Here is a 25945-nt window from a genome sequence, read left to right as displayed (position 1 = left end):
TTTTTTGGGATTAATAAACGAACGTTTTTTTTTTCATGAGCTAATTTATCACCTTTAAAAGTAATTTATGGTGTTACATAAATTTCATAATTTGCAATCATTGCAATCTCTGTCACAGACTTATTTTCCGGATGAACACTAAGTGGAAATCGCACTAGACAAATCCCGATGTAACAAGCTCAGCTCAGAAGATATTAAAAAAATCAATCCCGGCACATCTATAAAATTTTACTAAATACAAATTCTGAATATATATATATATGTTAGTTATTACCTACCAAGAAAAGATTCTACTGACTTAGACTTGAAGATAGGGAAAAGAACAATATCCATACGTTTTAATTTGTCTTAGTTTTTACGTCATAGCTTGGACCAGAGGCTGACCACCTATAGGGTAGGATTCGGGTGTACGTGCACTTGTTAACTTTAGAAAAAAATTACGTATATATATGTATATCTATTTTAAGAAATTGACATAAATTACATGTACTCATGAGGAGTATAAGTGTGTTATTGTGGTAATAATTTTAAAAGTTACGTTATTATTATTGTTGTTATTGTTATTGTAATATTCATAATTTTTTATGAATGTATGTGGTGGGAGGAGGAGGGCTTTGTTGATTGATTGATTGTTTTTTTTTTTGTGTGTTATATATTGTTGGTTTAAGATTTAAGGAATCCTATCTAATATATTAAGTTTTATATTGATATAATCATTTGGCATCTGAATTTATTGTTTGATTGGCAGTTTGAAGATTATTTTTTCAATCACGCATTGATAATAAATTGTACGAATGCTTATAATAATTTTAGATGTTATTATTATTATTATTGTTGTTGTTGTTGTTATTGTTATTGATAATAATTTTAGATGTTGTTGTTATTGTTGTTGTAGTATTTATTTTTTTGGTGTGAAATTGTGTGGTGGTGGGAAGGAGGAGGGGTTTATTGATTGTTTCTTTCCTTTTGTAGAAGGGTATATTGTTGATTAAAGATTCGAAGAATTCTATCTAATATATGATTTTTTATTTGGATATGAAATTTATCGATCTGATTATATTCTTATAGAATAAGTTTCATTGAAGGGGAGTGTGATTTTTATCGATGATGTTCTTTTCAGATAAAACCCCATATCTTTAATTTAAAAATGAAAGAATCTAAATCATTTTATCAAATTCCTCAGAATGATTATAAACTTAGTAAGTATTGTTCGATTTTAACGCTTCATATTTTCTTGGATTTTTATTGTACCACATCCAAGCTTAGACTTTTGGTGTAATACAATAAGTTAAATCCTTCCTAATTGGTATACTTGTGATTCATCGACTATATTTCAGTCATTCAGCGATTTTTATCTATTTGAATATATTTAAATTGGTATTGTTACTCACTATTTTTAGTTATTAATGTCGACCATCTTTCAAAAATATACTGAATAAATTTTTTGTATATATTACTCTCTTTCCGAATCTCACTGAATATGTTATCATTAATTATACTCATTAGTTTTTAGTTCAACATTGTTCGTTAATCAGAAAAATAAACCTAGATTACGTAGGTCGAATCTTTTAGAAAAAAAGTTGGTATTTTATATAATTATATCAGTAGTTTTTAACGTTTTCATTATTGACTTTTTTGTTCCTACTGTCTGGTCAACTATTTTTTTGTTGAGTTAATAATTAGGAAATCTAATTTGATTAATTAGTTATAGTAATTTCCTCTCCTAATCAACCTAATGAATTAGAAGAGTCGAGATTTCAACTTTATGAATTCAAAAATATTTAGAAATTACATGAACTATTTCTAAACTTAATATGTGCAAATTTCTTAATATATACACATTATTTATATACAAAATATTATCAAGATCGATTAAATAAACTCATATCTGAACGTTCTATTTTCATCGTTAAAAAAAAGAATGGTAAGTTGTGACCAAAGAATCTTCAGTTTGGTAGATTCTTCTTCCACATGATACATAATAAAATGAGTCATTGTCAAATAATTAAACCTATTGTTTATATCCACTAGAGTTATTAAATTTTAACTAAACATGTGTTAGCTGAAGGTAGGTTCAACAAATGAATACAAAACTCAAATATTAGAACTAATTAAATATACGTCGTTAATTAATTAATCCAACAAATTTATGATGATACATCACTATCCTAGCTAATATTTAGGTACTTATTATTTTAATTCTTCATCAAAAAAAAAAAAGTACTACTATATAAAGTGACTAAATGTAACCAATCCATTCCATCACTTGAAATACACAAAATGTATTCCCTCAAGTCATTATTCACAATTTTATTCTTTCCATTTCTTCTTCTCTCCATTTCTGCTCATAGATACACTCATCGCGCTCGTGCTCCTTGTAAAGAAATGGTATTTTTCTTTCACGATATAGTTTATAATGGGGAAAATTATAAAAACGCGACTTCAGCTATAGTCGGTGCGCCTGAATGGGGCAATAGGACCATAATGTCAAGCCCTAACAACTTTGGGGACATGATTGTATTTGATGACCCTATTACCCTTGATAATAATTTACATTCACCACCAATTGGAAGGGCACAAGGGATGTATTTTTATGATCAAAAAGATACTTTTAGTTCTTGGCTTGGCTTTTCATTTGTGTTTAATAATACTGATTATAAAGGGAGTTTAAATTTTGCTGGACATGATCCATTGATGAATAAGACTAGGGATATTTCAGTAATTGGTGGTACTGGTGATTTTTTCATGACTAGAGGAATTGCAACATTGAGTACTGATGCATTTGAAGGAAGTGTCTATTTTCGACTTCGCGTTCATGTTAAGTTATACGAGTGTTGGAAATTACTATGATGCAACCCTTCTCTGGATACTTGAGTATAGCAAAAGCTTAGTGCACTGGACTGTCATTTTCTCTGGATTCTTGAGTATAGCGAAAGCTTAGTGCACTAGACTGTCCTTTTTTGCCTGATTGGCTTTTTTATGTTGATTTTCTTGACTTCTCTTTGTTGTTTTTTTTTAATTTGTGTGGTTATTGATTTTGTTTCATCCTTCAGTTTAATTTCTTTATGGAGGTTTCAATTTATAATAAGCTTTTAGAGTGCATATCATATATGAAATCTTTGGGAGCCAATTAATTAATTTGTACTTTGCCTACCTAATGCATCAATAGGCTTACATTGAAGCCCAATTCCCACTCTCTTAAAACTCAACTAAGGGCTGGCCCATAGTTTCTCAAATATTTAGTCAAAGTTACAAATAAAAGGAAAAATATGTGCAAACACTAAGCTAAGGTTTTGAATATGATCAAAGGGAGTTGCTCGGATAGTAAGCATTCCTCACTTTCAACTCGAAGATTGCGAGTTTGAGTTATCAACTGGAGCAAAATGGGAGGGCCCTCCTAAGGAGAGCAAAGAAAAAGGTATCGAGCCAATAGGGATTGAATAATTCGGAATTTTTTCAATTCCTTAATCACTAAGTTAAACCTTTCACTTGTGTTAAGAGATGTCAATATTTATATGTATATATTTGCAAACCAAATTTTCGCTTGACGCCCTCGGCCAAGGGTGGATTTGCTATATGAATTATAATTTAATCAGATTTCAATACGAATGTATATATGTAACGGTTTAACTGGCGCGCCTTTTTGATGAGCTTATCCAGAATTGTGATTTTGTTCTGTGACTGTCCACTCTTCTTTCTTCTTCTCTTATCTTTCTCAAAAATCAATTTTTTCTGCTCCTAAAATTTCAAGAATGCGAAGCCTAGTGCTCTCTTGTGAGAGCAGCAGCTTTCTGTTTAAACCCTCTTTTGCTTTATCTAATTTTTCCCCTGTTAATCCCCCTCTAATTGCAATCTCCAGGTAAAAATTGTTTCTTTACTCTTTTCTTGAGCATCAACTGTTTCAATTTCACCTAAAGTTTGCTTTTTTATTATCTGGGGTTGTTTTTTTTTATCTTCTTCTTATTTGTTGTTAGCTGGTAGAATGTAGTCCATGATAATGTAAATACTAGTACAACATCTGGATACATGATATGCAAATCCAAGTTTTAAACTTTATGGGTTCGGAATTTCAATATTTACTAGAGATTTTTTCATGTAAATGCTCTCAGTTGAACATGTAGAATTGTGCAAACCACCTCATCTTAAATTTTAGGTACTCAATATTTCAGGTTCTGGAATTGTGAAAATAAAGATTCACCATGTTTGTTTCATTTGCTATACTCACTGACCCTCCATTGTCCATTCCAATTCATATGAGTTTGTTGACTTGATACGGAATTTAAGAAAAAAAATGATTTTGATACTTGTGTTCTAAAATAAGTCATAGATATTTGTGTGGCTATAAACCATTTCACTCGGGGTAAAAATGGATATTTCAAAGTTAAATTGTTACTAAAAAAAAAAGTAAGTCGTATAAATTGAGAGGAGTATAGTACAATGATGACATGATTAATTGAACTTGAATGAACAAGTGAGGATTCATATATTCGACTCAGATATGTTTGCGACTGAGGTGTAGTAGTAGTGGTAGATGATGATGTTGTTCTTTTTCCTGATTGTGTTGTCTGCAGGTTTTCTAGGCGGCATTCTCTTTGCAAACAACATGGATGGTCTGAGGACTTCTCCAAGGTTTTTGCTTTTCTTCAATTTGAATTGTTTGTACTTCATTCCGTAAAAAAAAATGTTAAGTGAATTTTTTCTGAGTAAGGTGTGAAAAAAAAATGTAAGCTTTTCGACAAGAATTGTGATATACTAAGTACATACATTATTCCTGGAAAGCATTTCATAAGCCAAATTCTGCTTCTACCTATTAACTCATGGATTTTAGACCAAATTTAATGCCCCTACTACTTTAACAATCATATTTGTATCAAATTCAGTGAGTTACAAATCGGATCCTTTCTACTAGCTCCTTGCGATTACTCAGTTTATTCTTGTAGTATAAGAGAGCTTTTTTATGCATTGGTCATTTGATTATCTCGAACTTAAAGCTTTAAGTCTCACTGTGAATATATATGATCCCACATTCTGGGTTCTCTCAGGTGGTCAGGAGTAGGAATTACAAAAGATGCCACATGACAAGGTCGGCTTATGGTGACGAAGAATGCAGTATAACAAACAGAACAGCATTGTCAAAGAGGAAAAATCAAGGCACTTCTGTTCTTCAAATGTTAAACATGCCAGAGAACAATTATCTGAAATCCATTGTCCTTTCTGGGCTTTTCACTCTTCTGTTCACTCAACAAGCAAGTGCTGCTTCAGAGGTTGCTACTGGTTTGCAGTCGTTTCCTTTCTTCGGGGACCTCGGAGATTTAAGCACAGGTTTTGCTTCAGTTAGGACAATCTCTTAGCAGCTTCCATTTCTAAAATCTCTCTGTTGTTTTACCGTATCTGAAAAAGAAAATAATAGAAAAAACGAAATAACAATGCCATGGATAATAACTCAGTACTTTTAGCTAGTACACGGAAATCATTTCATGCATCATCCGCCGACATTTGTATCTTGCTTTATTCTCCTTCGAGGAACACATAGCACAAATTTTCATCTGTATTGCTTTTTTTTTTCTCCTCATACTATACTTTATTTGAGATTGTGAAGGATAAGTGTTTCAGCAGAGAGTAATTAAACCTCCTTTTCCTTCTTTTTTCGCAGGCGTTCTTGTTGATATTCTTTTCTGAGCTTGGGGACAAAACCTTCTTTATTGCTGTAAGGGGATTTATCATTTAAAAGCTATATAAAGATGATACATTACTGTCTGAATAAAATGATGATAGAAATGATTCTTTCATGTGCCTCATCGAAGAGAAACTCCGTCTGATTTGTTATATTACCATTTGGTCATCAGAAACTTTTCTTTCTTATAAGTACTCATTATACTTCCTTAACTAATTTGGATTCTCATTTGATATGAGCAGGCTCTTTTAGCAGCTAGGAACTCAGCCGTTGTCACTTTCCTTGGGACTTTTGGCGCACTTGGGTATGTTATCTTTCAGCATTCAATATTCTTTATGTCCTCTGAACTTCTGTATCTGATACACGTGAACACAATGTTTCCTTTTCAAGAGCTAACATATATTCCTTACTAGTTCTTATAACATTTGGTTCTCGTGTTAAAGTTAAGGGATTGAAGAACTCAATAAGGTCAATGCAACTTTTCAAATATCGTGGAAGATGTTCTATTCAGAAATTTGTTCTCTTTATGTTAATTCTATCTGTGTCATTTGCAGGGTAATGACAATCATATCCGTTGTTCTCGGACGAACTTTCCACTATGTCGATGATGTTCTTCCTTTCAGGTTCTTTAACCTTTTCATTTTTGGCATAATTATGCATCTTAAGTATGTAGAAACTCCGCCTACTAAAAAAGCAGATTGTAAGAAATTATTTCCAACAATTCATAGAAGGAGGATCCTATCTAATATTCCTACATCACGTCCATTTCGTTTCTTAGATCTTACTTTTCAGAAAATCGAAGAGCCTAACATGCTCTACTCTTTACTATAATTTTGTAGTGTGCTTCGGATCATTTAACTATTTCTTCTAAATGCAATTTAAATTTGCCATGTTTTTCTGGGTTAATACGCCTACAAACTCTCTAACCTTAAAATATTGTTATTGTTATTTCGATTAGAAATTTGAGCAAACAGGATATTACAAATTATTTCAGAAGTTGGGTAATATGTACCAAAACTAGTATATATCAATATTGCAACTATAGAATGTGAAATGATGTGTTAAAGGCTCATGCTGGTTGCTGTAAATTATGTTCAAATTGCTTGTCTTAGGTTGCATCCACTGACCTGGTACCACATTTCTGTGCGAGAATATGTTTGCCCTTCTTTCATTTTTATCCGGATTAATATGTTTCCTGGTGTATTAACTTCTTACATGTTAAAAATCTCCTGCTCGTTATCTCAATCTACAAACCATCTTTTCGTCTGTCACTCTTGGAGTAAGGAAAAAAAAAACACGTAGCTGTGATCTTGATCATTTTTTCTTTACATTGGGAAGTGTAGTAACCTGCATGGTAATTTAGATGGATCACTTCATTTTATCAAATTGACTTCAATAGCATCTTCCAAATCTTTAAATAACAGATATATCACGAGCGGTTCATCTGTTATATCCTGATGCAGCTTCATAAATGTAGGTTAGGTGGAAATGATTTGCCAGTGGATGATATTGCTGCCGTTTGCCTTCTGGTAAACATGATCCTAATATTTAATTCATGATATGACTTGCACCCACGTGTCATGTGAAGTTGACATGTCTGGAGATATTCAATTTTGTCACAGGTGTATTTTGGAGTGTCAACCTTGCTTGATGCCTCCTCTAGCGATGGTATGAAAGCGGAAGAGGAACAGAAAGAGGTAAGCCTATCAGCATCCCTTCTACTATTAAGTATTTTTTCTTTTTTTCAAGATGACAAGTAGAATCACTGCAAATAAAAATGGGGTTAGGGGAAGGGGAAATACGGGAGGGAATTACAAGGCGGGAAGAACCCTCATAAACAAGGTAAAAGTTCAGGTAGTTAACCAACTAAGCTACTTAGATTCCCCTACCGACGTTTCATTATCAGACGTCTATTGCAATTTGAAACGTTTGGGACATCAGCAAATGAGCATATTCTAATTGCGGATCTCTTTGCTTTTGACACCAGGCCGAGCTGGCAGTTTCGGAATTTTCAGGAAATGGTGCTGGACTATTGTCTGCTGCAAGCACCATAGTTAGTACATTCGCATTGGTATTTGTTGCTGAGTGGGGTGACAAATCATTCTTTTCAACAATAGGTTAGTAATACAAAGTTTGATGCAGAAACTTATGTTTTTACCATTTGTTCGTCTTATAAATCAACTTGTACAAGAGTCTGTTCTTTTCCAAACAGCCAGACATTATGCAATCTGAAAACATTGCGGAAGCTGAATAAGCAAATACTTTTGAATGAATTTCAATCTCTGTTGGATGAATTTATCTACGAGTCCTAGACTTGATTATTAACTTCAAGTACACTATCTACTTTCAGCTCTTGCTGCTGCATCTTCACCTCTTGGAGTCATTGGAGGGGCATTAGCCGGCCACGGAGCTGCTACTTTGGTAAATGCAGACCGTTAACTGAATATTTCTTTTTACAGGTGTCATGTACAATCTGCAACACGACTTCTTTTGTAAATATTAGCAACTAGAAGGAAAACTTCATCAAGAAATGCAAAATAGTTTTTAAAAGAATGGCCTTTAACTTGAAACCTTCAGTGCATTACAAAGTTCTACTTTTTATAGACGTAAGAATACCATGCGTGGTTTATATAAACCATGACCACATAGATATATCAGTGCATTAGTTCTTTTTCTTGCTTTCTGTGTTGGCGTCAAATACGCATAAAAATTTGATTGGTAGTGAAATTTTCTTTGCAGTTGGCTGTTCTTGGAGGTTCTTTACTGGGGACATTCTTGTCTGAGAAGGTAAGATTACTCTATCTGAATAATTAAAGAGGCAGACATTTATATGATCCTCAGAATCTTCTGCTCGAAACAATTTTATCGTGTAGATTTCTTCTAAGGAAGCCACTATGACAAGAAAATGTTCTTTTTTTTATTCTCTAAGTAGAAAAAGTTCATACTTTTTAGCAGTAAAGTACACACTGTCATAACATCTCTTCATTTCTTTCAAGTACTTGAAACGGAAAAGGGTCAAAAATGCTCTTGAACTATTACAAGTAGAATAAAGTACCCTTCATTTGGTTTGGGTCCAAAAATGCCCTTGAACTATTAGAAACATGACAAAAATACCCTTGTCATTCGCTAACTGGTCCAATTATGCCCGTTATTAGGATATGGCTCATATGGGCATAATTGGGCCAGTTTGCTACCAACGAGGGCATTTTTATCCCATTTCTACTAGTTCAGGGTGTTCTTGGACCAAAAACCAAACAGACGATACTTTTGTTCTATTTATAATAGTTTTGGGGCATTTTTCACCCTTCTCCGTACCTAAGACTACTCTTATACCTCTGTTTAGACTCAACAGAGTTCATATAATATTTTATAATGAGTTGCTTATGGAATACTAAACTACATAATGAATAAAACTGAAACTGTATTTTTTAATCATCCTTTTACCTACCTTCATTAGTTAATTTTTTCTAGTTGACTGAAGAAGTCATCTGGAAAACTCAAATAATGCTTTGTCAAGACTTTGGACTAGATCATATCTTGTTAAACATGAAGAATGCCTTCCTTTTAGCAACCTGTCATGTCGCGTTTATACTATTTATCATCACTCTAAAAAGGAAAATGACTTTCGTTCACAATTGAGGGAAGTTGTTAGTTAATATTCCTCTTTTGAGGGTCGGTAACAAAATAGGAGAAAATTATTTTCTTATGGAGAATGTTTTTTTCTCGGAAATGACTTCTGTCTTACCAAATGCACCTGAAGTTTCTTTTGATGTTTATTTGCACATTTTATAAGTGAACAAAATCTCTTATTTTCAGGTTATTGCCTACATAGGTGGTACTCTCTTCCTAGTATTTGCAGCAGTAACAGTAACAGAGATAGTGAGTTAAAACAACCATTATTTCATTTTTTTGTTTTTCTAGCAAAATTGTACTTTTTTCATATACATTAGTAGTAATGTTTAGTTATGTTACATAGTTGGATTCGAGATTTAAAATTTATGAGTTCGTCGATAATTATTGGATTCATAATCAAATATTTTATGAATGTCTTAAATCTTAATACATATTGATATTATAAAGTCTGAGCAAAAGATATTAGTTTCACGTGAACTCATATATTCTGTTATAGATTCATCTTTTGATACACGTGTTCTTCGTATTGAACCTTATAGTAACTTAAGAAAATAGAGTAATATCGAATCTTATATTGTGTATATATGTTAAATTGATAAAGATTATTATATGCAATATATCATTTCATTGCTAGGGATCTTTTACATCCATTGAATGTGCACATTTGTCAAAGATGGAAATCATGGTTTAGACTTTAGAGTTAAAGAAGATTTCAGAACCCCAATACTTTTTTAAGTCTTTTTGATCCATTAAAAAAACATGTTTGTTTTTCCCAATATAATATGCCTTTAGACACAACCCAAAAGTCATTTTTTCCTATATAATTAAAAAAATATAATATATAATATATAGTTGTAGATTGAAATAATTAATATAGCATAATAACTACCCCCACCATGGATGGACATATATAGATATACTTTGCAAAATTCAAATGCACTCACTATGACAATAGTTGTACACTTAGTATCAATTAAACGAAAGGGCGATCTGCTACGATATTATTGTTTTATTTAATAGTTAATTGATGTAAATTTTATTTACCAACGTGTTTTAATATCAATCAAGACAAAAAAAATAATTTGATTCAACATTATTATTTTATTCAAATTGTTGGTCAAGATAGTTTTCATAAATGTACATTAGTCAAATCGACAATAAAATCTCACATATAATCCCCCCACCCCACACCTCAAATTTAAAAAATTAAAGATAAATCGATAGTCCCAAAAAATAAGTCATTTGTTAAACAAGTAATAGTAATACAGTACAAACACAGATTTGTTGATAATATTAGTTAATTAAATATGCATTAAATAATTGTTTTAGAAGATCTGGTGAACTCAGACCTATACAAACTAGTTTTGAATCAAACTATGCAATTTATTTAATCTCAAAGTTTGCCACATAGTCGAAGAAAAACATCTTGTTATCGAGTATATCTCTCTTAAATAGATTTTACATGAGGTAAATTTAAATTAGCTGAAACGCCTATACAAATAGGAACGAAAAAAATTTCAAAAATAAAAATTATATGCCACTTAAGCTCATATGCATCTTCTTTTCTTGTTTATTATCAACACTATGTAAAGTCACATTTGTTCTTTTGGTCTCCAAATTAATCAAAGAGAGAAATGTCACTTTCATTATACTCTAGTTCCACAAATAATAAATTAATTAGTACTATAGTAAGACATAATAATGGAGTACTATGGGAAATAATAGAGTTTAAAAGCTAGTTTAAACCAAAAAAACAAATAAATCATACGGTACCTAATTCTTTTGTATTAGAATTTAACTAGCGTTTGATTATAAATTCTGAAAATTTAATTTGATCAAATATTTTCTTCGTCAACAAATTATATTTGATATAAATTCAATATATTCTTTTAAACTTTTTATACTATTTCTTTAATAAAAATTTCGACTTTTATCGCTAAATTCACAAAGTGATAGCTAGAAAAACACGTGCATTGTTTAAGCATGGAATCTTAAGAAGGCATATTCTTATTTAAAATCGAATATAAAATATTAGTATATAGTATTACAGTAAAAAGGCATAAAAGGAGCTGTCCAATTATCATCCTAGATTTGGAAAAAAGGCAAATCAAAGGTTTTTTTTTTTTTTTTACAAAAGAAAAGAATAGACAACATAAAAAAATAAAATTAAAAATTTTTTAAAAAATAATGCCCACAGTATTATTTATATACACTAAAAACACAGAATATATTCTTAGCTGTTTCCCACTCCTTTCATGACCAAACCTTCTTCCTTAATTAAACGTTTTTAATCAAAAATTCTCTTTCGTTTAAATATGCTTTAATTTAACTTAACATATAAAATAATTTTAAAAACTGATTTTTCACTTCTAAAGAACACCAAAAATTAATTATGGATGTAATTGCTAATTTATCGCTATTTTACTTGTGACTAACAAAAATGTCGCTATATAAAATTAGGGATGAATTTTGCTATTTAGCTATAAAATTTAACCATTTCTAATTCAGTTTTTCTAGTAATGACTTTATAGTCTCAAATTAAAGATTTCGTGATTATAAATTTATTATGTACTTTTACTTATCGATTTTGAATTGTGCATGTCTATTAAGAAATAATAATTAATATAAATATTTTATCATAATATTTCACTATAAAAGTTTTGGAACTAAGTTTTCATCTTATATAATAATATTTTACTATAACAATTAAAAAAAATATTTGGAATAAATATCATTTTTATAGAAGAGTTTGACTATGTTAATATTGTTTCAAAATGAAGGGCAAAAGAATTGGCTAAAAAGATGTTTAATAGTTTTGCTAAAGTATGGGTATGGTATGGCCACTGGCCAGGGAAGGAAAGGAATACTGAAAATGTGCCAACATTTGGTGGTACACATGTGAAGGGCATAAAAGAATAAAATTTTGAAGGGATAGGTGTATATTTTAATAATATATTTAACGTAATTTTATAAGTGAATTCGGAGAAAAAATGATGTATATAAATTTTATTTTTATCTTTGTGAGGTAGTTTTTGGTAGACTTTTGATTAAAAAAAAGATATTTTTCAATACAGAGTTACAAGAATAACATCTTATTCATATTTATACGAGGCGAAATTAAAACTCTTATTTTTCTGTTGGATAATAGTTCTAGTAAGTCTTGAATTAGCCTCTCGGAAGCTTGATGCAAATAAAAGAATTTTTATTCTACGTCCGACCTATATATTATATTTTCGTTTAATTTTGGTCAATGAATAAATGTAATTTTGACAAATAACTCAATAATATATCTAGGTACAAAATAAATGAGACAACATGTAGCAATACTCACAAAAGAATAATAGACTCTATGATATACTAAATATCACTTTATCAGTCGCACATAAAATGTGACTCGATTATTAATTAGTTTTCTACCTTAATAATCAATTTCTTTTTTCGGTCTACCTCCACCTTTCATTAGATTTTATTACAATAACGTCTTCTCTCACCTTCTTACGTCACCCTCACCCTCAAAAATTTGATGTAAATAAACAAATTTTTATTATATGTCCGACTATATATTCTCGTTTAGTTCTGGTCATTGAATAAATGAAATTTTGACAAATAACTCAATAAATTAAAATAGTTAGGTATGTAGTAATACACAGGGAATAAATAAGAGGCTATTTGACTATACGAAATATCACTCTATCTCTCGCACATAAAACATGATTAGGCTATTAACCAGCTTTCTATCTTAACTCAACCTCCAAACTTTCAAATTTTAGGATCAAGTCTTGCCTTTTGACTTTTTTGTGTTCTTTCTTCGATCTATCTCTATCTTTCACTAAATCTTATTACAATAACGTCTTCTCACACCTTACATCACATACATTCTTTCACATATTTAAATCATCTCAATTTTATTTTTCTTGTATAAATAGAAAAAGAATTACAATTAATTCAAATAATTTAGCTATTTTTTATGATTTATTCTTTTCCAAGATTCTGCATGGATCGATTATCTACATTTTTTCAAAAAACGAATTTGCACCACTCTTTTTTCAAAGGGTTCCTTTTTACCCACGTTCTTCTCTTTTTAATTTAGAAAATAATATTAAATCGTTTTTTTTTTTCCTTTCAAATTTGTAAAAAAGTGTTTTAGGAAAAGGATGGATCTTTGGATATTTTCATGGCATATTTCTATTTATTTTCTTTCTAAAGAAGATTGACATGTTGTTTCTATGCCCTCCATATGTTTTTGATACTAGAAAGAAAAAAGTCAAAAAGTCAATATTGTAATAAAAATCAGAATAAGAACCCAGTTCAATCTTTAAAAAAATAATTAGAAAAATATATATAATATTTTTACACCAAAATTATATTATGTTACTAGGTAAGCATGTAATATAAAATTAAGATAAAAATATCAATTATAAATAGATAATGCTAGTACATATTTATCTTAAAATTTAAATCATAGCAACTCTATACAATAACAACAATTCTTTATAAAAAAAACATGTTTTTGTTGGAATCAATTTTTTTATTATATTTATAACAATTTCTTATTTATTTTTATATATTTGTAAGTAATCATTCTAAGAAAAACTTATCATTACCATTACTAAAGGATACAACGTTAAATTATAATCATAATTTTATTCCATCATAAGATTTTAGAATTACTTGAAAGTTATATTCTTTTAAATTTGATGGAATAAAATTATGATTAATTAAATCACATTAATTTGATATAAACACCTTGTGTTAAAGTTTTATACTTGTGTCAACATTTTACAGTTAAGAGTTAAAAGTATACACAAAATTACTAATACACTAAATATATTCCATAGTTAAATTCAGAAATTTAAAAACTTTACCATAGTCAACATTAAAATATTTTATATAATGTGGGGTCCAGTGATGTGTCATAATTGAACTATGTGGGCCCAAAAAAGTAAATAAATAAATAAAGGGAGGGGCACCATGAACGGTGTCGAGATGCTGCTGACTAATTAAATTAAAATAGAAGAAGAAACAAGAAAATGTCTTAACATTATTAAAAACATTATTGTTTTTTTTCGTACGATAAAAATAAATTAGTCCACTTGCCCTTTCCTTTCATCGAAGGAAACAACACCTAACATTTCGATTCGGAAAAAGTTATATATTTAATCGATCGATCAATTAAAATAATTATATTATAAATATTTGAACTTTTAATTTCTTATACCTATTTGTATATTTTATTATTATGGTAAAATTTTAAATCGTGATACTGTTGACATTGAAATTTTGTGGGATTTTATTGGATGTATTGAATTTGAGTTGAGACGTTATAAATTGTGTTCATTCTTGGAGACTACTCAACGCTAAATCCTAAATTATGCCTATATAAATGGTATTAAATTCCCTTAAAAGACATCTCGAAAATTACAGAAAGAGATCAAGATCTCGAATACTCCACAAATTGATGGATTATTCATATAGAGAGGTCAAATTTAAATCATCTTATTCGAGAAATACGTCACTAACAGCCCTCGAATCATGGATAAATCTAGGAGATATACGTCACTAACGGCCCTCGGATCATGGATAAATCGTAGAAGAGTAGAATCAACGAATCAACAGAATTGTACCCGCAATCTCTTTGATCATTAAAATTTATGTTTCTTCATATTTTATTTATATGGTTTATTTATTTTCTATATATTTCAAATTTGTTATAAACAGATATATCTCAAAATATGTATTTAATAAATTTATTAAAGCATGATTTAAGATTATTTTTTTACGTAAAATTTATGAGAAAATTATAAGATGGTGGTTTACTTAACTTTGTCACTCACTAGAAGTTTCTAACGAAATATATATAAATATATATTTAGAAAAAACATTATCGTTTTGTTTTCGTATCATATTTGTGCTTCTTTTGCTGACAAATATTTTTCATATTGCACTTCAATTATATAGTGTTTACGTATTAGCTTACGTAATGATAGTGCCAAATATGAAACCCTTTTGCTGAGACTTAAGTTGGAGAAAAAAAGACAATTTTAAATTATAAATTATAAAAAATCATATTAATTTAGCATTTAAATAAAAGTTATTTGAGTTATACTAAGTTCACAATTCTTCTTTAATATTTGAGAGATATAAATTAATTTTCTTTCCTTTTCTTTCTTTTAAGTGGTAATCACAAGTTCATGAATAACAATATTACTTTCTATAATTGATAATTCTTTTGATATTTTCAAATTTCTTCACAAAATTTTTTATATTGAATTTTTAAATTAAAACTGTGTCAACAAATTTAATTAAGATTAATTTAGTTTGAATTAAGAAATGAAGGAGATTACCGTCTTGAACCTAAGTCACTAACTAACACTAAAAATAAATCATTCTCTAACAAATGCAATAAATATACTATATAATATTTTTAATTGAAAATAAAAATATATTTATCTCTCGATCACAATCTACGATTACATTTTCCACATAGAGGAACACATGTATCTGTATAGAGTTAGCAGCCACATACATAATCACTATGTCCCTACAACATATATAAAATACACACATGCACCCCTTTATCTCTCTTTTTCCTCATAATAATCTCCTCATTTCTTTGTATCTTCTTCCCCTTTGATTGCCGGCGGCACACAATCAGCAAAAAGAAAAACAACCCTAGAACCCCTTTTCTCTCTGCTAAGTTCTTGCACAAAATCCAATCTTTTAAAGGTATTTTCTTGGATCTATGGTCTTTTTTACCAACTGGATTCTCTTTGATTTTGTTGTTTTAATGCTTTTTTTGGTGAAAGATTTGATTTTTATTTTGTGGGTGTTTGTGATTTTGCTCTAAATCCAATTGGTTCTCTCTGTTTTTATTGATTTGGTGCTTTTTTTGGTGCAAGATTTGATTTTTAGCTTGTGGGTGTTTGTGATTTTGCATATATGTCATCTCAATTGAGACTTGTTTTTGGTAAAAGCTAAAGATGGGGAATTGAGTTGAGGTTTTATCAATTCTAAATCTATCTTTTCTGGTTTTAGCTGGTGTTAAGGGGGTTTGGCTAGGTTTGTTTTTAATTGTATGTTTATTCATGTCTGCTTTATTGATTGAGTGTTTTATTCACAATCTTTTTGATCTGTTTCTGTTTCCTATCTTTCAAGGTGGGTTCTTTTTGATGTTTAATGTTCTGCAAAACTTTTTTTCTGCAAGGTAATTGGTATTTTTGTATGCTCATGATTGCTTGACTAGATACTGTGCTTTGTTAATTGAGCTCTACAACTGGGGTTTGGGAAGGGTAGTGTGTACGCGGGGTACCGTCTCGGCTCCACAGTGCAATGACCAGTTTCTGTAAAGGAAGGGGTGGTAATTACAGCTGAAATTGAATAACTGAACTGAATTCTTAATGATGCAGTTTATAGCTAGTTTCTATGTGTGAGATTTAGTACTAGATTTATTACTTTTGGCTGGATAGACATCTTATTAAAGTTGGATCTTGGGAAGTTGATGTTTATGCTGCAAATTCTCCTTTTGATATTTAATATAGTTGTATCTTCATTAGGTCTTGTTTAGTTCATATCTGATCTGTATGTAAGTTATCTGATTTATTGCTCCTTTTTTGCCTTAGGCCTTTATCAAGTCTCTTTATGTTGTCTTGTTTAATCAGATAGGAACGAAGCACGGAAAGAAATTGAGCACCAAGCGTTCTAGTTTGGTCTGTGAACTCAGAGAAATTGGATTTTTGCTTAATGGATTAACAAAAAGGTACATTTAGTTCACATTAGTCAGCTGTAGATGATCAATTTTTATTGGAGAACTTTGCCAGCTGATATAAGATGTTTTCATGCTTATTCTTCACTTCTTAGTCGATACTTGTACTTGTGTTATTTCTGATGAAAAACTGTCAATCTTTATATGCTCTGAACTTTTATATGGTTAAAGGTGACATTTTTACGGTCTTATTAATTATAGTAAGGATGAAAGAAATAAGTGATATCATAATAATGGGTGAATGGTGAAGAAGAGCTAAAAAGATATCTGCAGAACTAGTTTCAAGCAAGAAATTCCTTGTTTATATGTGGCTCAATGAAGCAAAGAACTAGCTGATAAAGAAATTTCATTTATACCAACTGGATTTTATCATTTAATTTTTCCCTCACTTCCTCATTGAATTATGGACTCGCATATTGCCTGATAATTAGTTTATTAGACATAGACTTGGTGAAAGGAAAACTTTTTCCAGCTGCACTGAAGTTCAGCTACTTAGTTGCAAAGAATAAGGCATAGCTCCAACTATTTAGCTAGAAGCATTTGTTAGGAACTATTCGGAGCTTTCTGCAAAACACATGTAGACAACATAGACCATATAGAGCTACAAAATATAAGAGGTATTTTCAAACATTTCACAATTAGAGAACAGAATCTTGCATTAACAGGGGGAAAATTTATTTTTAAAATAGCTTCGTTCTGTTCAGTAAAGTGTTATGATCTCTTTGGTTCTGTTCTGCTCTGATGTGATATCCTTTTTTTGGCGGTAGAGAGACCTAGAGTTTGCTTATCATTGTAACTTGATTTGGTGCAGGATGTCTGCTTTTCATGATTTTGCATCAGAGACTTTGATTTTGATTTTGCACAAAATGTTACTTCCTTGCTGCTGATCATAAGTTGGGAGTAATATTTGATTGCTAATGGATCGTAAGGATACTTCAGGATTTGTTAGTGGGGGTGGGATGTGTTCTCGTGGACACATCTAACCCTAGTTTACAATTAACTTTACTTAAGCCCGGGAGTCAGGTTGACTGTTCTTTTTCAATTGAGATTTGGTTCCAATAGAAGTTTTTATACCAGCTATTAGTTTATGGATCCGAGATTCCGTTATGTGGGGTTTACCGTTAACCCTCAGTTAAGTGCATTCAGGAATCTGGGCAAATCCATCGCAGTTGGTGAAGCTGGAGTTGGAGGTAGTTATTGTGCTGATACCACCTTACGGCTTGATTCAATTTGCTCTTCAGTTCCGTCCATCCCTGCCCCAAAAGGAATCAAACGAAAATGGAGTTCACGTGGTGTATCTAACGTTCAGCCAATTGGTTCATCTTTGTGTCTACGTTTAGGACATTCATCAAGTTCGTCAGATAGCAAGGGGAGCTCAGGTGCTGCATGCACTTCTATGTGTTCAGCAATAGAAAATGATGAAGAGTCCTCAATGGACCTGGACTTAGACTTTAGTCTCCATCTTGGTAGTGAGAAGACTTCAAGCTCTAGAAAGTCTACTCATCCTGAGTCCAAAAAACTTGCCAAAGGGCTTGCAGTTGATCTGGAACTAAGTCTCTCTAGTGGTGCTGCTGAATCTGATGTCACCACTGTGCATTTGCTCTCCACTTCACCACAAAGTATCATGAAGGCGCCGCAGGCGATGACTGGAGCTTTTCACACTGATGAGGTATCAACAGCTGTACATTGGAAGACCAGCGACATTTTCCATCCATTACGAACTTCACAGGGAACTGAGGCTAGTTATTTAATGAACCAGGCTGCAATACAATTCAAGCAAGCTACAGTCTCTCCCAATCTGTCGTCAAGTATAATCACAAATTCAAAGAGCTCAGTCACCTGTACTTCCGGGTTAACAAACCAGCAGCAACAACAGCAGCAACGTAGCAGTAGTACTAAACAGTGTCAGTTCAAGGGATGCGTAAAAGGAGCAAGAGGTGCTTCTGGCCTTTGCATCGCCCACGGCGGGGGCCGCAGGTGTCAGAAACCAGGCTGCCACAAGGGAGCCGAGGGTCGGACTGCATTTTGCAAAGCCCATGGGGGTGGTCGTCGATGTGAATTCCTAGGTTGTACAAAGAGCGCGGAAGGACGCACCGACTTTTGCATTGCGCATGGGGGTGGACGTCGTTGCAGTCAAGAAGGATGCAGCCGTGCTGCAAGAGGAAAGTCTGGATTATGCATTCGGCATGGTGGGGGGAAGAGATGCCAGCATGAGGGCTGTACCAAAAGTGCAGAAGGACTCTCTGGTCTTTGCATTTCACATGGAGGTGGCCGGCGCTGTCAGTACCCCCAATGCACTAAAGGAGCCCAAGGAAGCACCATGTTTTGCAAGGCACACGGTGGTGGTAAACGTTGTACCTTTGAAGGATGCAATAAGGGGGCAGAGGGGAGCACAGCTTTCTGTAAGGGTCACGGTGGTGGCAAGAGATGTTCATTCCAAGGAAATGGGCTCTGCCCAAAGAGTGTTCATGGGGGGACACTCTTCTGTGTGGCCCATGGTGGTGGCAAGAGGTGTGCTGTGGCAGAGTGTACCAGGAGTGCAAGGGGAAGAACTGATTTTTGTGTACGCCATGGTGGTGGAAAAAGATGCAAAGTTGAAGGCTGTGGAAAAAGTGCTCAGGGAAGCACTGATTTCTGCAAAGCCCACGGCGGAGGGAAGAGATGCTCTTGGGGTCAGCCTGATTCTGAATTTGGCCAAGGTGATGGTCCTTGTAACTCATTTGCTAGAGGGAAGACTGGACTTTGTGCATCTCACGGTGCTCTCATTCAAGACAAACGCGTCCACGGTGGTGCCACTCTTGGGACTATAGTCCTGGATCTAGCGCCAAACCAGTCTGAGAAAATAAAGGAGATTGTTAACGTGGAAGACATCTGTTTTGCTGTCACGAAAATGCAGAGTATTGGTACGACATCCAGCAATGACTCTCACATGAAATATCTTGGACTTAACCAACCCAACATTCCAGTCGCAGGCAGCTCATCATCAGTTTCTGAAGGAAGGGTGCACGGAGGAGGTTTGATGGCATTACTAGCAGGCGGTTCTGGCCGTACCTCAAGCAGCAGCAAGGAACCAGTTCCTGCATCTGAGCCAGGGAGTTCTTTCATAGTCTCTAAGAACTGGATGCATGTATAGCCACTCTATTTCTCAATTTGGTTTGCAGGTCTGCAGCGCTCCACCGCTATGTTTGTGTCCTCTTTCATTTTAGTTTCTTATGTTATATGGGTTTGAACTGGAACTGCTACTGCTAAATGTATCTGTATCAATAAGGGGAGAAACCCCACTAGGGTCATTGGTATTTGTACATACCTTTCTTTTCATGTAACATTTGGTCTTGTGAATATTTCGGACTTGTTGTGGTACAACTTTTGGTAGTTTTTCATTCTGGAGTTTGATATTTGCTGAGTTTGATTGTCAATCTTATGAAGTTTCTAACAGCCATCAACGTGCCGCTAATATGAAGCACATGGATACAAGTTATATCTCGAAATTGTATTGTATATTGTTAACAACCAATAAGTACAATACATATCGAATAATTTGTTAGAAAGTATACTTAATATAGTATGTGTATATACCTTATTTGAATAACTCTCATTCTAAGGTTAACTTATTAATTACGATACTTAGTCATTTTTTTGAAAGCGATTTTAATAAAAGGAAAATACTTGTACCTAAAAGTGCTCTAGATGGCATTTTTCTTCCCAACTTTTGGTATTTACACACAAGTCAAATAAGTAGGTGAAATAAATGGGCCCTCAAGCTAATGTTTATAATGCCGATATAATTTGAAGGTAAAAAATTAGAATATGAGCAAGGAAATAGTATTTGTGTTGTGATTAATATTTGAAAAAAAAATAAAAAAATGATAAGAATTAATTAAAAGCGTAGGTGGATTTATGTAAAAAAAATTAAAAGCTAAATTGTTAAATGAAAAAAAAAAGTATATAGTATTTGTATCTTATTATGAAACTATAATATCTTACTATTTATTTCTACTCACATTCAAAAAATTTAACTCAATTTTTTTCTTCTAAAGTTAGTAGGGATCTAACTTTTATTGTTAATCTAATTGCTGCTATTCAAGTATGTGGTGTGTACTCTTGTTTCTCAGTTTTCATTTTTTCCTTATTCGTTTTTATTGAATTAAATACTTACTTGTATTTGTTTGTGATTGTTACTTTAAGTTAAGATCGTTATTTCTTTTTAAGAATTTAGAATCCATTGACATAAAATTAATGTTTAATGAGCTACTCTATCATAAATTCTTATTCACACTTATAAAACGAAATATATTATTTCAAAAAAATATTTCGAATATCAAAAAAGTCTTAGAGATCAATATATGAAAGGACATACATATTTAAATTAGGATGATAATCAACAGAAGCAAAAAAAAATTTGAAGGAATAAATAGATTTGCATGGACATACATATATATTTTATATTTTTATTTATAGAATCCAATAGATTCTTTTCCTCACGTCAATCGTCAAAAACGTCAACTTGCATAAATAAAAAATACATATAAATATTAAAAAAAGATTATTTTTTTTCAAGATCGAAATTAATTGGTAGCAACTAGGGTTTGGTTTTTGGTGGTTCAAAGAAGAAAGGGGGAAAAATGCCCAAATCCCATGTATTCAATTTCTCCATTTCCTCACAAAATTAGAGCATTTTGTGATAATAAAAGTCAGATTAGTCTCATGCTGAGCTCCAATTGTACTCACTCTTTTCCTCTTCTTTCTACTTCATCTCCTAGATTTAGGGTTTCAACATTTTGTCCCAAATCTTTGCCCACACTTTCACACAGAATCAGAATCTCTGAACCCCATCACAGGATTTCTACAAAGGTAACCTTTTTTTCACTAGATTTCATGTTTACTAGCTATAAAGTTTCAATCTTTATGTATCTTTAGAGTTTAATTTGTTAAATCTTTGTGTTTGTAGTTGTGGGTTTATGCTAAATTTTGATCTTGGTAGCTGTAACATCTCAATCTTTATGTATCTTTAGAGTTTAATTGGTTAAATCTTTGTGTTTGTAGTTATGGTCTTGGTAGTAGTATATGTAGTGGGTTTATGTTCAATTTTGATCTTGGTAGCTGTAATAGCTCAATCTTTACTTGCCATGAAGTGCCAGTATTTGCTCATTGTTCTGTTTTTCTTGAGTTTAGTTTGTTGATTCCTTGTGTTTCTAGTTGTGGGTTTGGTTGTATATGTAGTGGATTTATGTTAAATTTTAATATAGGAGCTGTATTATCTCAATCTTTACTTGTCATACGGTTCCAATCTTTGCTCATTGTTCTGTATTTTTAGAGTTCAGTTTGTTGATTCTTTTTGTTTAGAGTTGTGAGCTTAGGTAACCCTTCGGGGTGGCCCAGTGTTTTGAGCTTGGGAGTTCCATGTTGGAGGTCTCAAGTTCGAAACCCCTTGCCAGCGAAAGCAAGGGGTTTGCCTTCTGGGTCGAGCTCGTCGCACAAGGCTTGCCTAGTGCGGGTTACCTCTCCTATGTGGTTTGCGAGCTATTGCATAGGAGGGGGGTTTTACCCTGTGCGCACCCAAAGGGTAGCGGCTGCGTGTTTCCCTTGTCATAAAAAAAAAGAGTTGTGAGCTTAGGTAATATTGTTAGTGGGTTTATGTTCTCTCAATCGTTTTTGTACAGTTCAATCTTTACTTACCATAACTTCAGATCTTTATCATTATCTGTGTTTCTAGAGCTTAGTTATTGATTCCTTGTGTTTGTAGTTGTTTTGCATATAATTCAGTTGTTATTGACCATAATGTCCAATCTTTGCTCGCTTTTCTATATTTCTAGAGTTCAATTTTTTTAAGTTTCTGTGTTACAAGTAATGGGCTTGGGTAAGATAGGTACTTTTAAATCTAGTTAGTTGTAACTTCCAATCTTTACTCGCCATAATGTTCCAATCTAGTTAGTTGATATTTTATGGTTTTTGACATGATGTACACGTTCAGATGGAAGATAAGTTACATAATCAGCTTTAGTAATTGTTTTGAAGTGTTCTATCAGTAAATTGAATGTAACTTCTTAAGTATTTATCCAGTACATTCAACGTCTTTTACTCTTTTAATGATTTCTTATGCTACTTGATTATGTACATTTCTAAACGTATACTTGACAATTTTGCAGAGGTGGAAAATTTCATGCTTTAGGAATGAAGAATCGTCTTCAGGTTCCTCCAACCCTGAGTCTATTGATGACGTTTTACATAAGGAATTGAAAAACCCGGAAATTGATAAACCAAGTGTGGAGAAAAGAAACTGGATTTCGCGATTTAGAGAGGTAATTTTCTTTCATTTATAGAGCTGGTATTTCTTGTATTCCATACAGCGGTGGAGCTATAACTTCCCTCGTCATATCTGTGATCTTTTCTTTTTTGGGTTTGGGGGTGGGATAATAGAAGGGGAAGTTCAGTTTTCTTTTTTTCTGCTGTTGCTTTATTTTTTGGTGAAAACCTTTTTTATTAACTAGTATTTATTGTATCGAATTGTATCAATAAGGAGACCCTGATATTTTTTAATTTAGAAGCGAATTATTACTTTGGAGTTTGATTCAGTTGCTCATATTCACCATTTAAATGTTGTGACTTGTGACAGTCACATTCTTCCACAACATAGAAACCACTTTGTGAGTCCCAGAATTTTTACATTTCTTACTAAAAAAAGGAAGAAAGAGAAATCTCATAAGTCCTTTGAAGTTTTGGTGTTTGTAACAAATGCTTCATCTTCTGTTTGGCACAGACACCACAGATGTCAAAAAAAGAACCTTTTTGCCCTTGTAGTCTGTAGAATTAGGAAAGGAATATAACTATTTTACTCTCCATCTTTGACAAATATGCGTACAAATGCACCTTCCGTCAAATGGAAAAATAATATGCCATAAGTGCACTGCCCAATGTGTGTATGACATGTTCACTAGAGTGTTTGAATCTGTGTGCACATCATTTAATGCGGTCACAAGGACCTTCAAGAAGACAAGAACTGATACATTCTAGGCTCATTGCTGCAGGAAAACTCTTCTTTGATGAGTATTTGTTAATTATACTAACTGAGATGATTAAGTACTTGAAACTAATGTTTCTCACGTTTAACGAGAGCTCTATGTTTTTCAGGCTGCAGATGTAGTATTTAAGGTGATCGGAAAACCATGGACAGTCCCATGGACAGCTGAGACCATCCTTCAGGTAAGGGGTAATCCTCCTTAACAATGAGGCCTAACTAAGAATCGCTATACAATTTTTTCTGATCATTCCCAAGTCAGAATGTAGTTTGTTCATTTGTCAAGTTACCATGTATTAACATATCTCTCCAAAATGGGAAAGAAAGAGGTTACCTTATTCAATTGTGTGTCAAGGAGACTATCTCAGTGGCAGTCATACTTATGATACTTGCATTTGTATACAAGGAAAAGAAAAAAAAAGGAAATCACAAATATCTATGATTTAAAAACAGTTTTGAGTAGTTTCCCAGTTTCTGCATAGGCTTTGGTGTGTAGGTTTTAAGGAGTGTTTCTAGTCATGAAACTTGTGAAATGCTTGTTTTTTCCTCTTTTAAGTTACCTAGTTCTACTACAAATTTATGTTTTGCGACCTTCTTATTGCTATATATTTTAAGCTCTACATAGTTTTTTACACCTCCAGTTATAGCTCATCATGTTTATATAAGAAACATTGTGCTTCCTTAGCTTTTTCTACTTCTCTTGCCTTCAACCATTTATCAGATTATCTTTTCTCTTGGGTACTTCTTGCTTATATTTACATGGTCCATTTCTGGATTCATTATGCTCCCGTGTTTCCAAATTTCCTCGTTATTTTTTTTTCCGACTAAAATTGGAAGTGGCTTGCCTTGATGTGTTTTTCCTGAATTCCACTTTTGCTCCCCCTCCCCCCTCTCTTCTGTATGAACATATACCTGTTGTTAGTTTTCGACTTCTCCATGTTATGTGTGTCACATGGTAACGAGAAGTGTGATCATGCAGGTTATGCTTCTTTGGATCGTCTCATTTTGGTTCATAGGTTCTTGGATGATTCCGTTTGGAGCATATATGGTCGGTATCAGCAAAGAATCACTCACATTCAGAGGGCAGGCTTTATTCAGCCTTTTAACCGATGTAACCGAGGGTCTTGCTGGAATTCTAATTCTTCAACGGTGTCTAACCCGTTTCCGTCCACTTCCATCAGACTGGTTCAAGTTTAGCCTACAAGGTAACTGGCTCTTCGACGTTGTTCTTGGATGTCTCATGTTCCCATTAGTGAACCGGCTATCACAGTTCAATCTCGACCTGTTACCTGTTCTCCCTTCAACTCCGTTAACTCTGTCTAGCGTCGAGCAGTCTATATTAGCACGTGATCCAGTGGCAATGGCGTTGTACGCGTTGGTTCTTGTCGTCTGCGCCCCTCTCTGGGAGGAGATTGTATTTAGGGGCTTCCTTCTCCCTTCATTGACAAAATACATGCCTGTATGGTGTTCCATTCTTATGAGTTCCATTGCCTTTGCTTTAGCACATTTTAATGTACAAAGGATGTTACCACTAATTTTTCTAGGAGTTGTAATGGGTGTAATATATGGACGTTCAAGAAATTTATTGCCATCCATCCTCTTGCATAGTCTCTGGAATGGATTTGTATTCTTAGATTTAATGAAATAAAAATACAAACTTCTTTTCAATGAAATTATTTATTTGAATCCCTTCTATCTAGCAATTTTGAGATATTACTTTCTGCATATGTCTTTATGTTTACCTATGAAAAATGTACAAATGTGATTTATGGAGACAGCAATACAAGGTACTGTAATGGTATTTAAAAGTAAAGGTGACACGTACAAACTTAGGTGTAAATTATTAAGAGGACCATAGGAC

The 25945-nt window shown here is 32.6% G+C and overlaps 4 protein-coding genes across 6 annotated transcripts; all 4 read left to right on the top strand.

Moving 5' to 3' along the window:
* Nucleotides 1-2258: 2258 nt before the first annotated feature.
* Nucleotides 2259-3134, top strand: LOC107028102 (disease resistance response protein 206-like). Its single transcript, XM_015229153.1, has one exon. It carries the CDS (start codon nt 2281-2283, stop codon nt 2848-2850), a length of 570 nt encoding a protein of 189 aa, XP_015084639.1. The 5' UTR covers nt 2259-2280; the 3' UTR covers nt 2851-3134.
* A 314-nt stretch (nt 3135-3448) lies between these two features.
* LOC107028911 (protein PAM71, chloroplastic) lies at nt 3449-9728 on the top strand. The gene is made up of 12 exons (XM_015230155.2): nt 3449-3859; nt 4572-4629; nt 5043-5333; nt 5654-5707; nt 5917-5978; nt 6229-6297; nt 7152-7203; nt 7297-7371; nt 7662-7791; nt 8025-8095; nt 8414-8461; nt 9491-9728. The coding sequence occupies exons 1-12, from the start codon at nt 3753-3755 to the stop codon at nt 9560-9562; spliced, it is 1089 nt and encodes a 362-aa protein (XP_015085641.1). The 5' UTR covers nt 3449-3752; the 3' UTR covers nt 9563-9728.
* Nucleotides 9729-15859: 6131 nt separating this feature from the next.
* LOC107028454 lies at nt 15860-20472 on the top strand. 3 transcript variants are annotated; one of them, XM_015229530.2, is made up of 3 exons: nt 15860-16033; nt 16966-17063; nt 17881-20472. In XM_015229530.2, the coding sequence occupies exon 3, from the start codon at nt 18157-18159 to the stop codon at nt 20200-20202; it is 2046 nt and encodes a 681-aa protein (XP_015085016.1). In that variant the 5' UTR covers nt 15860-16033; nt 16966-17063; nt 17881-18156; the 3' UTR covers nt 20203-20472. The 3 variants fall into 3 exon arrangements, with proteins under 3 accessions (XP_015085016.1, XP_015085017.1, XP_027774619.1); XM_015229531.2 differs by having other exon boundaries at nt 15867-16033; nt 16970-17063; XM_027918818.1 differs by having other exon boundaries at nt 15867-16033; nt 16927-17063.
* Nucleotides 20473-21610: 1138 nt separating this feature from the next.
* LOC107026753 lies at nt 21611-25770 on the top strand. Its single transcript, XM_015227833.2, has 4 exons — nt 21611-21920; nt 23216-23368; nt 24198-24269; nt 25064-25770. The coding sequence occupies exons 1-4, from the start codon at nt 21705-21707 to the stop codon at nt 25730-25732; spliced, it is 1110 nt and encodes a 369-aa protein (XP_015083319.1). The 5' UTR covers nt 21611-21704; the 3' UTR covers nt 25733-25770.
* The last annotated feature ends 175 nt before the right edge of the window (nt 25771-25945 follow it).

Source organism: Solanum pennellii, chromosome 8 (genome assembly GCF_001406875.1).
Source record: "Solanum pennellii chromosome 8, SPENNV200".
NCBI classification, from domain to species: domain Eukaryota; kingdom Viridiplantae; phylum Streptophyta; class Magnoliopsida; order Solanales; family Solanaceae; genus Solanum; species Solanum pennellii.
The sequence above is the reverse complement of the archived record's forward strand: the minus strand, read 5'-3'. Positions and strand labels throughout refer to the sequence as shown.